The sequence below is a fragment of the Balaenoptera acutorostrata genome, chromosome 5, assembly GCF_949987535.1.
Source record: "Balaenoptera acutorostrata chromosome 5, mBalAcu1.1, whole genome shotgun sequence".
NCBI lineage: Eukaryota > Metazoa > Chordata > Mammalia > Artiodactyla > Balaenopteridae > Balaenoptera > Balaenoptera acutorostrata.
The window spans coordinates 15,864,106-15,879,081 of record NC_080068.1 but is presented as its reverse complement, the minus strand read 5'-3'; the positions used below and the strand labels follow the sequence as shown (position 1 = coordinate 15,879,081).

At 38.6% G+C, this 14,976-nt stretch overlaps 1 protein-coding gene across 4 annotated transcripts in view; it reads left to right on the top strand.

Moving 5' to 3' along the window:
* The window catches only part of UNC5C (unc-5 netrin receptor C), a 401,808-nt gene that overhangs the window by 358,762 nt on the left and 28,070 nt on the right, over positions 1-14,976 (top strand). For 3 of the 4 annotated variants that reach the window (XM_057547099.1, XM_057547098.1, XM_057547096.1), the window contains 3 exons: positions 1,398-1,589; positions 2,609-2,953; positions 5,801-5,888. In XM_057547099.1, coding sequence (XP_057403082.1) covers positions 1,398-1,589; positions 2,609-2,953; positions 5,801-5,888 — 625 coding nt within the window. The remainder of the gene's footprint in view (positions 1-1,397; positions 1,590-2,608; positions 2,954-5,800; positions 5,889-14,976) is intronic. The other variant, XM_057547097.1, reaches the window with a different exon arrangement.

Here is a 14,976-nt window from a genome sequence, read left to right as displayed (position 1 = left end):
TACATACAGTACATTTAAACACAAAATCCTAGAAGAGATGGAGCGATTTCCCATAGGGAATTCTTTTTTACTGTTAGTGTGTTGAAGATACGTGACATGAGAGTGTGGGTGATCACGTGGGCCGCTGGCAATCAAAATGAGGAGTCATTTCACCGCATAAACCACGTGGCTGTGAGTCTTAGGAGAGAGTAGTGGTTCCGTGACTTTTAGGAAGCCATGGGACCTACAAACCTGAAAACTCTCTTCCTGCAAAATGCACATGTATAAAATTGAGCATAAAAAGGTTGTTCTTGACCATCTGAAGTACCAGTTTAATCACCTTTCTCAGTGACGGGAACAGCTTGGGTTAATTTTGCTGACAGTTTTTGTGGGTCACAGAAAACTAAAAATAGAGACTTAAAGATGTCTAAGGGATTCAGGAAAGGTTTAATTTTATTGGTTTGTTGTCTTTAAATTATCAGCTTTTATCACCATTTGCCGTTGGATCAGAGCATGTTCTCTTGCCACTAAGGCAACATGCAACATTTATAGGATTTTTCTTCTTGCCTTACCCAGAGACAGACCTCCCAGCTGACCTCACACCATGTTAATCAAATGCTTAATGGCCTTTTTGGGGGTAGGCTGACCTTTCTGATCGCTGAACCAGGCCTTTATCTTACTCGGTACACCATAGAGCTGTATTTTATTCCAGTAATGAGTAGCTCAAATGTAAATCTCTTGACAAGAAACCGTGAGAAGCTCCGGGTTCTCAGAGGTAATACTGAATCTGTAGCAAAAGCCTGGAGTTATCAGCGTTAAACCTCTGCTCCCCAGATCTGGGTCTCCTGAAAGTACACCTTTCAAACCCAACATGTTTGCTCCCAATGTTTGCTTTGCTTAGTTCCACTGTTCCCACCCACCCCTTCACTGATTTAGGGGAAAGTGAGAAGAGTGCTGTGGAAGGTAATTTGCGACTTGGAATGGTACTTAGAAAAATATTCTGGTTCAATAAATATACAGATTCAGAACATGCCAGATGTTTCTAACAGAGTGTTTATGTTTATAAAGAACTATAAGAGAATTCAAAGCTGCCTTCCAAACTTTTCCACCTGAAATTAGTAATAAACTTTTTTTTTCCTGTGGGTTGAGATGGTTTTAGCTCCAGTTTCTTTTTATGCCTTGTAATAAATGGTCTGTTATGTTGCCCAACTTAAGACAGATCAGTGAGTGGATAGATGCAGAGTGAGAAAGAGAAAGAAATCAGAGATAATTTTCCACCGAAAGACCACAGTTTTATATAGCTTTGAAATTCACCTATAAAAAAGGCAATAAATGTCTAAACAAATTATAGCAATACGTATGTGTACTGTGGGAAATTTCTCTAACCATTTAATTCAATGTTTCCTTCTCCCCTTTAGCTGCTCCTGATTCAGACGACGTTGCTCTGTATGTTGGCGTTGTGATCGCTGTGATAGTTTGCCTGGCCATTTCTGTAGTTGTGGCCCTCTTTGTGTATCGGAAGAATCACCGTGACTTTGAGTCTGATATTATTGACTCTTCTGCACTCAATGGAGGCTTTCAGCCTGTGAACATCAAGGCAGCAAGGCAAGGTCAGTTGACATTGCACTTCACTCTTGTACTTATGCATGTAAACAGCCTCCCTGTGTGTCTTCAGAATCAGTGACGTCACCAGGTTGGAATGCAGTCACATCAGCTGGATTGTAAACTCCATGAAGACAGAGGTTTTCGTCTGTTTTGTTGATTATAACAAATTAGAGTTGACAAGGTGCACAGATTTTTTTTTTTCCTTCTCTAACAGGTTTCTCTGTCACACTTTTTTTTTTTAAAATTATTTATTTACTTTTGGCCGCGTTGGGTCTTCGTTGCTGCACACAGGCTTTCTCTAGTTGCGACGAGCGGGGGCTACTCTTCGTAGCGGTGCGCAGGCTTCTCGTTGCGGTGGCTTCTCTTGTTGCGGAGCATGGGCTCTAGGCGCACGGGCTTCAGTAGTTGTGGCGCACGGGCTCTAGAGCGCAGGCTCAGTAGTTGTGGCGCACGGGCTTAGTTGTTCCGCGGCATGTGGGATCTTCCTGGACCAGGGCTTGAACCCATGTCCCCTGCATTGGCAGGTGGATTCTTAATAACTGCGCCACCAGGGAAGCCCTCTCTGTCCTACTTTTAAACTTTTATTTGAAGAGTACACAGATTGGTTGGTTGATTTTTTGAGTTTCCTTTTTTTTCCTTTTGACAAGACATCTTGTATTGCTATGAATACAGTGGTCTACAGATGAACCCAAATCCAGTATAGACAAGAGAAGCTATTACCTAGTCAGCTAGTGAGGATCACTGCCTACGAATCCAATTTGTTGAAATAACTAAGTACCATAGACACAATAAGTAGACTTCAAGGCGAAATACAGAATGAACTTGTCTGTTTATTTGTAGCCAGTAATAAAACAGATCCTAGTTATCTAATTGCCCTGTTCTCAGCAGAATTTTAGAGTCTATCCAGTGATAATATCTGTTGACTTGCTTTGCTGTTGGCTCAGAAAGTGTCGGGGGGCGTCTGGCTAGTGTAGGTTGCCTGAATGAAGAATGCAAATGGACGTTCCTTCTCCTTCTGACTCAGATCTCCTGGCAGTACCCCCAGACCTCACGTCAGCTGCAGCCATGTACAGAGGACCCGTTTATGCCTTGCATGATGTTTCGGACAAAATCCCAATGACCAACTCTCCAATTCTGGATCCACTGCCTAACCTGAAAATCAAAGTGTACAATACCTCAGGTGCTGTCACACCCCAAGATGACCTCTCTGAGTTTGCATCAAAGCTGTCCCCTCAGATGACCCAATCCTTGTTGGAGAATGAGGCCCTCAACCTGAAGAATCAGAGTCTAGCAAGGCAGACGGACCCATCCTGCACTGCGTTTGGCACCTTCAACTCCCTCGGCGGTCACCTTATCATTCCCAATTCAGGTAATTCTTAAAGGTCTTTACATTTGCAGAGACAGAGCTTGAAAACTTATTCTTGTGCCAGAATCTTTATTATTTGTTTTCATGAGGCCTGAGAAGTTAAATGTATCCTGTCTAACCCAAATCTACTTTCAGTGTAAACCAGACATTACCTCCGTCAAAATCAGCAAAACCGTTTATCTTTCTCCAACCAACTCTGAAAACACTTCCTCTAGAAATATTACACTCACAGCTTTCAGCTGAGGCATAATTTAGAACTGTCATTGACCTTCTTTTTAATAGCGCTTCAGAAGGCGACATTAAGCCAGAAGCCCCCACTGTTGTCATCACACTTTAAAAGGACAAATTAATTAGAAAACATATCAGTTGGTTCAGTTCCAATTTCCTACAGGAAGCAGTACTTCAGAATACGAATTTTTAGATGATCAGAGGACATGATAATAGACATCAGATCTTCATTTGTTAACTCTTTATTACACAGTCTTCAGGCTCAAGGTATTTATAAGGTACTCACTCCAACCTCTGATATACCTACCGAGAATCACAGCTTCGTCACGTGTCTTTTTGTAGTATTACTCAGCTTTCAGTTTGTTTAGTTATCTGCTTCTAGAGCATAAGCCCCATAACGCTCTTAAATAGTGAACTGAAGTTAGTGACTCATAATGTTTGATTAAAGTTTGGTATTCATTAATCAGTAGTAGTAATGGGTTGGGAACTATCAGTTATGAGAGGGTTTAATGGATTCCTCTGTAAATGTACAGTAGCTCTTTTGGATCAGACAGATTATTTTGTGAACACAGTAAAAAGAAACAGTTTGATTGAACTAAGGTTTACATGTAGCATAAGAAGAGAATATAATGTGTAAACAGCCATAGAGCCAAGTAATATACAGAACCAGTTGGTCTTCACGTCTGAATGTGAACTTGTCTTTGACTCTTCCTCTCATTCAGTCCCCCATTTCAGCACCTTGGCAATTTTTCACCCCATATCTTCAAAAGTATATTTTAATAAATTGAAATATTTAATGGAATATCATTTTTCCTTTTTTAAAATATATTTTACATAGCTGAGATCACACATTACATAAAGTGCTTTTATTCAAATTTTTCTCATTCTCATGCTATTGCATGCTTTTTAAAATCATGATTTTAAATATATTTTTAATAGTCAACCAAATGAATAGATCAAAATATACTCTATTGTTCTTTCATTGTTTAAACATTATATTATTCCCAAGACAGTTTTATTTTTTCATGATATCCACTGGATTCTACCTCTCCTTTGCATTTCTACATCTGTCACTTTTTCACATGTGAATTATTATAAAGTCTTCTTAAGTGGAAAGGAGGGAGCTAGCATGTTTTAAATATGTTCTGGGCATCAGTGATCTACATGCATTATTTTATTTAATACAGTAACGGTAGTTACCTAATATGTGTCAGGCCTTATTCTTGCTACTTTACATCCATAGTCTGTTTCATCCCCGTAACAAACATAAAGGTACATTTCATTGTTCCCACTGGAAAAAATAAAAATACTGAGGCTTGGGTGCCTCATGTGTGGTCCTCCTGCTTCCACTCTGTGCCTCACCAAACCATCCTGACATGAGCGTGACATTCCACTTCCCACAGCACCCCAAGGCTCATGTTACTTGTCTTCTCAAGAAGGCCATGCCTCAACACTTTCAACCAGATATACAAAGGCTTTGAATAACTATACCTCTTTAACTCTCTGTCCTTTACTCTTGAGACTTTCCAACATGGTTGGGCAGGTTCCTTATTGTCTTGTGCTCATATGGCGTATTCCATCCCCTTGCTAGTTAAATAAGCTACTCAAAGATAAGAATGCTGTCTTTTACTTCTTGGCATTCACAGCATGCAAAATACTGTCCTCACAATCATGTCTGTAAAGTTTTACTGAGTTGAAATTAACTGCATTTATTAGAATAAAATCATGGAGCTAAGTATCTTCAAGTTGTTGCCCACCGTGAATTACCCTCTGATGACACCGCAGCGGTGCAAGCCCACGATTCCTACAGTGTGGTCTACAGACCACCATCATTGCCATCACCTGGCGATTTGTTAGAACTACAGTTTCCCCAGACCTTCTGAATAGAAACTCTGGGCGTAGGATCCAGTAATCTGTACTTTAGCAAAACCTGCAGGTGATTTTGCTGCAAGCTCAAGTTGCAAACCACTGCTATCAGCACAGTTAACTTAGAACAGAGCTCAATCCAATAGTTCTACAAAATGCACCAATTAGCAACTACGTAAAAACTTGCTCGACCTGCTGTGACGAAAACTCGCAGTTGTGTTCACTCTCTAGAGTTACGTATGATGAAAGAAGTTCTCCACCAATTATTATTCTGTTGCAGGAAAACACCGATGCTAACCAGATACTTCAGAAATAAACATTTTTTGATACTGTTGAGGTTAGCATTTCCCTGACTTTGAATCTTGTGGGGATTTTTTTTTTTTAATTAGAAACGATCCATCATTACAGCTGTTTGAGATTTTAAGAGCAGTTGTTGGTTTTCCCCTCCTTTTACAAGGAAAACAACAGTGAAACCATCTGTCTCTTCCTTAAATAAAACAGGAGTTTAAAAATTACATCATTCCTTTAAGTAATTCCATAACGGTTCAGAGGGAGCTGTGGTAACAAATAAGGCCAATAAGGAAGGAAAGCAGGGCAGCTATGAATATTTACATGTCTTTAGAGAAAAAGCAGCAGGATTATGGCTACGTGGCCACAGAATCTCCTCATTCCTTTTCACTTGCTTCAAAGGCATTCTGTGAAGTTCCCTTTTGATTCATAGGTCTTATGTGACTGCTTTTCTCTTTTGCTATTCAGGAGTAAGCTTGCTGATTCCCGCTGGGGCCATTCCCCAAGGGAGAGTCTACGAAATGTATGTGACTGTACACAGGAAGGAAAATATGAGGTAAATATGCTTTTTCTGGTGCACTTGACTTTATCAATGTCTGACTTGGAGGAGAATGGTACATTAGAAAGAATAAACCCAACATATTTTTGTCTTTATTGCCCTGCTTCTGGCATGTCCTTTTTCACCGAGACCTGTAAAAGGTCAGTTTTTACTTCTCTTTATCTTTGAAGCTCCAGACACTTTTGCAGATCTTAAATATGGGCAGAAGGCCAGAGATCTTTTCCCAAGTGGAAATGTGGCCATATTAACTGAAAAAAATGGCCAGAAATGTGATCCATAGATTGTGCAAGAGATACAAAGAGACATCAGCTTCACGTGGCCTGGTTCAGGAATCCATCCTGTTGCCATTATAGGGTTAAAGGCCACAGAGAATTAGACAGCCCCTCAATCCCTGACCTGCCATCCCCACCTCAGCCTAGCACTTTATTCTCGCCTGCAGGTTCTTCTTTTTGGGACTGTCTTCTAGCTTTCAAGTGTTATCGACCTCCTTCTTACGTTTGGCACGTATACAATCTATATTTCTAAATGGATCTAGGGTTGATTAAAACTAGATTGAATCTAAGGGCTGTTTTGAATGTGTCATAATCGCAAAGATGAAGTTACTTTAAGTAAAAATAACAAGAGGAGTTTCAGAGTCCTAAATTCAATTTTCAGTTTGGCTTCTAACGAATTGTTTCTGGTCTTTCTTGATTAGTTCTCACATAAAGTGTGTGTGTTAAATAGTGCTTTATAGGCCTGACTGATTAATGCTTCTAAAGTGCACTGAGATCTTAAAATAAGAGATGATGTTGATATGAAGATCCTTACATGTAATTATCATTATTTTTCCTAAGGGGAAAGGCATTGGGTCCTCTGCCCTGAGCTCTGAATGCAAAGCATGAGTGACAAATGTAGAACTAGGTTATCATTGTAAGGCATTATACCTTTTCTCTTGCCCTCCGTCATCCTCAGAAAAACATCTCTTTTTAGTCTTGGTCTTCAGTAGCTGAAAAGCTCTTCCATTATGCTCTCAGGTGGAGACGTTGGTATTTATAATCTGTAGGAGCCAGAACATTGTTTTCTTCAGGTAGTGTACTTTCACCTACACAAACACCAGCCTGTCTAAGAAAATAATAAAAATTCCTTGAGCATTATTCATGTGCCTTAAATTTGAGCAACAGAAAATCACAAAAAGGCTTGTATTTGCTCACATCAAATATTCATTTTTCCATTCTCAATGCAAAGTAACATTCACAGGCCCTCAGAGTGCCCTTCTTTTGCAGCAGGAGAAATGAAGATTAGCAGACTCCAAGATCCCTTTATATTTTTGTTTACTTCTTTCTTTTGTCCAGAGTCAAGGTTAGCACTGAACTAAGTACATCCATCCCTCAAGGCCTTTTGCCAACATGGACGTTTTGTTTAAACAGAAATGAGTATTGGCTTGTGCTTTATGCTGAGACGTAGTGAGGTGTTCATGGTCTCTTATTTTTCATCTGATCACCATTATCTTTAGCTGAAGATCAAGCCTTAAGGGGCTGCTGCAGGGCGTGCTGAAATTGAAAGACACGGGCACTCAGGTGCCTCATATGATTTTTCTTCCCACAGTTTAGTCAGCACCCTGACCAGGATAATTTTACACTTTGGATGAAGGAGGGAGAAAACAGGAAATTGATAAAGCCAGACACTTCTGCTTTTAGTTTCCTCTGCCTTTGACTTTAAAGAAGAGGAAACTATAAATCACTCTTGCTATGCCTACCACCTGAAGTTAGGTGCAGAGGGAATTACTCTATTAAATTTGGTGTGCATCAAAGAAGTTCTGTTTATAAAAATGAAGCTAGAGGAACCTCAAGATCTCAAAAGAAAATATGCACAGAAGACCGTGAAACAAGGAACAAACAAAAGACAACTGTCTCAAATAAATGAGAAAATCCTCTCCACTAATTTTCTGTTGTGAACTAGATACGTTTTTCGTATAAAAACACAATGACAAGAATGTTGTCTTAGGGTATAGTAATAATACAAAACATAGCTACCATATAGTCAGCATACTTTTTTTTTGACAAATGATGATAAAATATACAATACTTTTTATTATATATTTCACATAGTCAATTGATTCTCCCAGAAGGCTCTCATTGAGTTTTGTCAAACTCTTTTATGCTTATAATTCAGCCACAATTTGACAAAATCAGGCTATGAATAAATGCTTTATTACTATCTGATTTAGCAAAGAATTTCTTATGTTATTGATGAACAAAGACAGTTCTGACCTGCATGTTCATTGTTATTTTCTTTTACTTTTAAGACCAAAGTGAAACAAAAAAGATATACCTTGGAACTTCACTTGTTCGTCAATGACAGGAGTGAATTCTTTGGGTAGTCTGATGATAGTTTTCAAATACTGGAAGAATATGCTTTGCCTCAATTGGTGCTATTTACAATGTACATCTACACACACGATATACTTTTAACTGCATTAACATTTTCTTAGGTCTAGGAAGTCAACAAAACAATAAACTTTAATTTCATTTATTCCTCACTACAACTCTGCAAGTTATGATGAGCTCCACCTTTGAAGATGAAGAGACCAGGGCTCAGGGGAATTGTCACATAGCCAAGGTTTCACAGTTAGCAACTGAGGGAAGGCAGAATTCACGCCCAGGTTATCTCCCCGCAAAGCTCTTCTGCTGACATGCCGTCCCTCCTCCATAGCACCCAGTCCACAAACAGAGCCTCTGCCTTCTTATTATAGTGCGTTGCGGGACACAGTTTCTTTTTATTGCTCACCAAAGACCCTTTCTAGCCTCACCTGATCTTAGAACTTCTTTCAGAGAAGACACTGTGAGGACAACAGGAGATACGTTACTTCAAGGCATTTATAGGAAAATTCCGATTGTTCTTCTCCATTTTCCCTCTCTCTGATTGCCTTTATTGCATCCAAAACTGGGTGTTTTTTCCAGCTGGATGGTATCCAGCTAGTCATGTGGTGATGTGAACTGTCTAAAGGGAGGTGTGAACTTAATTGCATGTGGCAAGTGAATGTGACAAGAGGGGGCCTTGTCGTCACGGAATGTGCTCTAAGAGAAAGCACGGGATAGCAGGTGAGCAGCCTGAACGGGCTGCAGAAACGGGACGGGCTGCTTCTGACCAAACGGGATCTGAGCTGTGAGGCCGCATTCGTGATTTCTACTTCTTCTGCTTTACACATCCCTGGAAAGGCGGCAAAGCCTCCCCCCGCCCGGGGATAAAGTTCCCGCAATTAACGGCACTAACATGGACCTTTTTGCCTTGTTTCCAGCAGCAGTTTAAAAAAATGAATCTGACTCAGACTGAAATTTTGCCTTTCATCATTTCTTATTGAAAAACGAATTGAAGATATGAACATTAATTTTTTCTTTCTCTGTGTTCTGTACTTGCCTAGCAGTTTTCTCAAAAGGCCAAAAAATCAATTTAGACATTCCAGATATAAACTGTGGGGAACCATGGAAGGTCTTTGAGCAGTCAAGTGCTGCAGGAATAACCGTGCTTTTAAAAGATTGATGTGGTTGGTGATGGTGTGCAGGATGAATCGGTAGAGGAAACCCCCCCCCAAAGGCTGGGGGCCCTGGTTGGCCCATGGCAATAATCAAGGTGTGCGGGGTGGAGGGAAGGAGCCAGGCCTGAGTCTGGAGAATGGAAAGAAAAATATGTTTCAGAAGAAAAAGTGTTTCACAACTGGTTAGAAGGGTGGCAAAACACAAAGAATGTATTTAGGAATCAAGCCCTGGGCACTGAGAAAATTGTGACAGCAATACGAAGGGGTCAGAAGCAGCAACTGGTTCAAGGGGAGAAAGGACAAATTCTGATGTAGCTGTGCACGGTGTGTGCGAAAGGGGACGTAGGATTCTTGCTGGAGATGCAAATGGGAACTCACCAGTGAGTGGATCTTCCAGGGAAAAAGTGCAGAGGCAGAAAGAAGAGGACTGGGGAAAGAACTTCGGGAAATATTCTTATTTAAGGTTTGGGTATGATGGGCAAAACTAAATAGAACGTGAAAGGATAAGGGAGATAAATAGTGTTGGCATCTAGCAAGGTGCTTAATATATAGTTGCTTCTCAATATTTTTGAATGAAAGACTGAATGATTGTAATCATAATAGGAAAAAATCAAAGGTAAAAAGAGTTTCAAGATGGAGGAGTGATTGACAGAGGTATTACTAAAATTAAAGTGTAAAGAAAGAATGATAATTTAAAAATTATTGGATTCGTCAACTTTAGGACATTGGTTGCCTTTAGGATTTTTTTTTTTAAGGATGAAATCCCAGTAGGAAGCATTTAAGGTGTTAGTGGTGAGGCAACGAAGACTATCATCATATTTACTGAATATAAATAATAAAGTAAAATGTTAGGATAGTGGGCCAAAATGTCTTTTGTATGTAATCATATAGCAGAAAGTTTTCATTTATTTTAATGTGTTGTTTGGAACTTTGTATAATAGTAGGTGACATTATTATTTCTCAGTGAAACTCAGTGATATTATCCTTTTAGGTAGAGTCCTGAATTTCTTGTTTGAAGTAACAGCTATAAAAAGACTGAAGGTAGATGGGGGAAGGGTGTGGAATCCAGTTATATTTAAATCTTATTCTCTCACTGTTCTCCACAGTGTTTATTTATTGAAGTCCTACTTCTAAAGAAATGATTCAAGGTGATTCTTTTCAATGGGAGGAAAATTGTTTTTAAATAAGTGGATTAAAAAATGAGAAAATAGGAAAAATAAGATTAGAAAGATAAGATAAATTCAGGTGAGCAGTTAGAATATAAAATATTTGGTGGAATTCCCAGCATATTTCTTGTTAATAGGTCATGAATTTACTATTTCAAAGCTTTCAAGAGGGAAACATGGTAGGTTATAAGATCCATGTGTCCAAAAGGGAAAAATATGCCTGGAGGAAGCTCAATTATTTCTCCTTTGGTTCCTCATAAAGAAAAAAAAAAATTTTTTTAATACGGTGAACATTTAAAAGATCAAAATAGCAGTGAGCTTCATAGGGCTACTTCTGTTAGTATCCCTCAGTGTGAGTAGATAGTATAAAGCCCAGGGATAAATTCAGTAAAATAATTCCACAAGGATTCAGCAGTTCAATCCAGGGCACAATATTTAGCTGTTCAGGCTTAATCCAGGGACAGATTTTGGTCTGTCTGGGGAAATGGGGGCATGCCCTTCAGAGTGGCTTCCATAAATATTTTTTTTTTTTGCTCAATTGATCTTTTGATAGCAAGTGAGTTAGATATTCCTTGTCAGATACCTAGAGTGCAAATATTTCAAGTTGCCGGTTATACATGAAACTGTGTGCTTTAAAAGGCAGCTGAGCCTAGGGTGGGATTGTCATCCTGAGGGACCTGACAAAAGACATGTGTGTTAATAGAAGGCATCTCGTCTCTACACAGAGGTAGATGGAGAAAGATTCTTTTCAAGAAGCAGTTTTGAGCTTGCTCTAGCAAACAGATCACAGAAATTTCTCAAGGCCGTAAATCTAGATAAGCAACCCAGAATATACCACTGTGTGAAAGAAACCAAATGACTTGTGTTTGGATCCTGGCTTTGCCTATGACTAGCTTTGTGGCTTGGGCAAGTGTGTTAATTTCTCTAGCTTTCAGTTTCCTCTTTTGGAAAAAAAAAAAAATGGTAATATAAATACTTATCTTGACTACCTTAACAGGTGTGCCTTGGGCAGCAAATGCAATAGTTTTTATGAAAGTTTTGTGGATTGTGCACTTATGTGTAGGAGGAGTTGTCCTCGCTGATAACAGCAAGCAAAGGATAAGAAAATCTGACAGGAAACTAAAACTCCTCTCTGAGGGCTTTGTCCTGGAGTCCTCAGAACCCATCCGACATTTACCATGATATTATCCTTGTTGGACTTTGAAAAGCCTTTAAAACTTTAATCATTGTTCATTACTGGATTTCTACTTAATTGCTGTTTCTGCAGCTAATTTTTGCTTTGAGTTCGTTTCTATGTCATCTGCAATTAATATTTACAGAATGTTTGCTTAAATATCTTAGAAAACACATGAGACATAATGAGGTCAAGCCCTTCTCTGCAAAAACATAAAACAGATTTTTTAATATTTATTTTATACTATTTTTGTTTTATGTACTTTAATATCCTTCCTTTATGTAAATAAAGGAAATGTGGATTTAAATGCTCTGACCTTTGGTTTCACATAGTTAAATCTTAACCTTCCCTAAGTGGCTCCTTCCATATATGCTTGGAAATGTTTCCAATTTCAGTGCTACTTCTTTCATCTTGAAAACCCAAAAAGATTCTTATCATTATTACTTCTTTGTTTTCCATTCCCTGTTATGAATTCCACATCACCAATTCCCTATTCATTACATCCTTGCACCTCACTGGGTTAATAAATTCTTTTGACACCTACGGCCCCTTGCTTCCCTTGCTATCCCTCCTCCAAGAACGGTGCCCATCAATATTGCATGCCACGGGAGTGCAGGTCTGACAGCACCCCAGCGCAGCAGGGAGTCTTCTCCCTTCTGTTCCAACTCAGTGATGAGAAGAATCCCTCCTCCTCCTGCCTCAAGCACCGGCTGCTAACAGCGGACTGAGAGACAGATGTTTCCAATCCCCAACTCTATTGCAAGGACCACTTGAAATGGATTCCACTTTAGTCTCTTTCTTTAAAAGTTTAATGCTCGTTCTCAGGGTACACTTGTAACTAAAAGGTAAGGGTAGCGCTCAGGAAAATGCAGCCATTGCTTTTTTTTTGCCCTGGTAGGAAAAGTAGAATTAAACGAGAGTATAGTTACTGCTTAAGGCAGATAGTGTAATATCAGCTATGGCCCAATGAAAGCAAGACTTCACTCATGTTCTAAGAGAATGAATTTCAGACGGGAACAAAGCAGGACAAATTGCGTTAAGGGGAAATGAAAACCAAAAGGGGATAGTAATGAGTTCTCAAGCTGCCACTCACCTTATAATTCCAAATATAAGTACATTTCCAAGTACTTTGATAACTTTAGATTTAATAAAACTATGTTATTATTCAGTGAGAATGGAGATGATATGAAAAGACTAAAAACAGATAATTTAAAAAAATTTTTTTCTAAATAGGAGGAAAAGAAAGTCACAGGTTGGGAAATTCTAGTGAAATTTTAGAATAAAAGAAGAAGCACTGATAGCCAAGTTTTATTAAGGGGAAAATATGCCAGATTTTAACAGAGTTCTTAGAACTGATGATAATAATCACCAAGAACTTAGGAATTTCTAAGATTTGACCTTACGTGTGACCTACCAAGTTGGCTGCCACAGTTTTGTAGATGCTGATAAATGACACAAGACTCCTGAGTCAGAGACAAAGGATACTTTATTGCTCACAGCAGTAGCACTATCCAAAGTATTTCCATTTTTGTGCCAGTTTTCCAAGTTCTGAAAGGGCGATGTAAAGACAGAGGACATCTACACACTCAGCGGTTCCATTCCGGGAATATACCGTTGAGTTCAGGGAACCTGAGGGTTTTATTATGGGAAGTAGACATGTTTGCCATTTGCTCCAGAGGTAAGCACTATCTTTATCTTCCAAGGAGATTGCTATACAGTTGTCTTGAAAAGACAGTCGGGACCATGCAGAAACATGAGAGATCTGTGGAGAATAATCTTCGAACAATATTAAAAAAATAATAACAGCTTCTATCATTCATTGAGTGTTAAGGGAGGGTAAGCCATAGATAGAAGCTAACTTCTAGATTATGTAGTATTTATTTATATATTAACCATAGATAAAGACTAGAGGAAAATCCATTTCAAGTGACTGTGGCGATTGTAAAGGAATTATATATGACCTTTGTAATATCCATGTGAATGAAATGGAAAGATACGAACTGGACAATGTACATTTTAATGGGTTTATGTTTGACTGAACTAAACTCAAAGTATTGATGTCAGACTAGAGAGAGGTTTCAAGTCGTGTCCTTGAAAAGGTTTCTGTCTTTGCCCTGTTCTTGTGTTACAGTGTTATCAGTGATTGGAATGAGAACATAAATGGCAGGCATATCAAATTTATGGAAGATAAAAGACTAGAAGAGATAGCCAATATATGGAGGAAAGACATAGCATTAAGAAATAGATGACCTGAAAATTTTCCTAAAACAATTAAAGTGAAATTAGATGGCTAAATATAAATTTCTCTATATAGGTTCAAAAGCCATCATTGCAACCACAGACCTATAAAGAGAGACTAAGAGCCTTTCATGTTAGGAATGCATAGTGGTTAGCTTTAACAAATTACTTAACCTTCTTGGGGCTTCACTGCCTCCTTTTATAAAGGACATGTTTAACCATGTTATCTCTTATCTTCCCATCTAATTCAATTCTGCTAAATAATATTTATAAACAATTGAGAATAATCCAAGGCAACAATTTTGTGAGGCACTGATATAACTACATATCCCAAAGCAGAGAAAACAGTAGTCCCCCTATACTGTATACCTGAGTACAGTCAGCCTTCTGTATCTGTGGGTTCTATATCTGCAGATTCAACCAACCTTGGATCAATAATATTTGGAAAAAGTAATTTTTTTCCAGGAAGTTCCAAAAGTCAGAACTTGAATTTGCAGCACACTGGCAACTATTTACACAGCATTTACATTGTATTAGGTATCATAAGTAATCTAGAGATGATTTAAAGTATGTGGGAGGATGTGCATAGATTATATTCCATTTTATATAATGGTTATACAATTTTTTGGTTATAAATGGTTATAACAATTTTATAATGGTTATATAATTTTTATATAATGGTTATATGCCGTTTTATATAATACTGTGCCCTTTTATATAGGGAACTTGAACATCCAGGGATTTTGGTATCTGCCGGGGGGGTCCTTGGAACCAATCTTCCATGGATACTAAGGGGTGACTCTCTTACACTCATTTCAAGATGCCTAACTCTAGGGAAGACAGTGAAACACTGACAGACATCTCTATGAAAATAAAGATAGAATTATAGGGAGAGATCAAGAAACCATGCTTTTCTAGTTGAAGTTGCAAAAATTGAGGTTTCATCTGGAAGAAGATGGCGTTTTAGAGATATCATAATAATCTCTAAGTGCT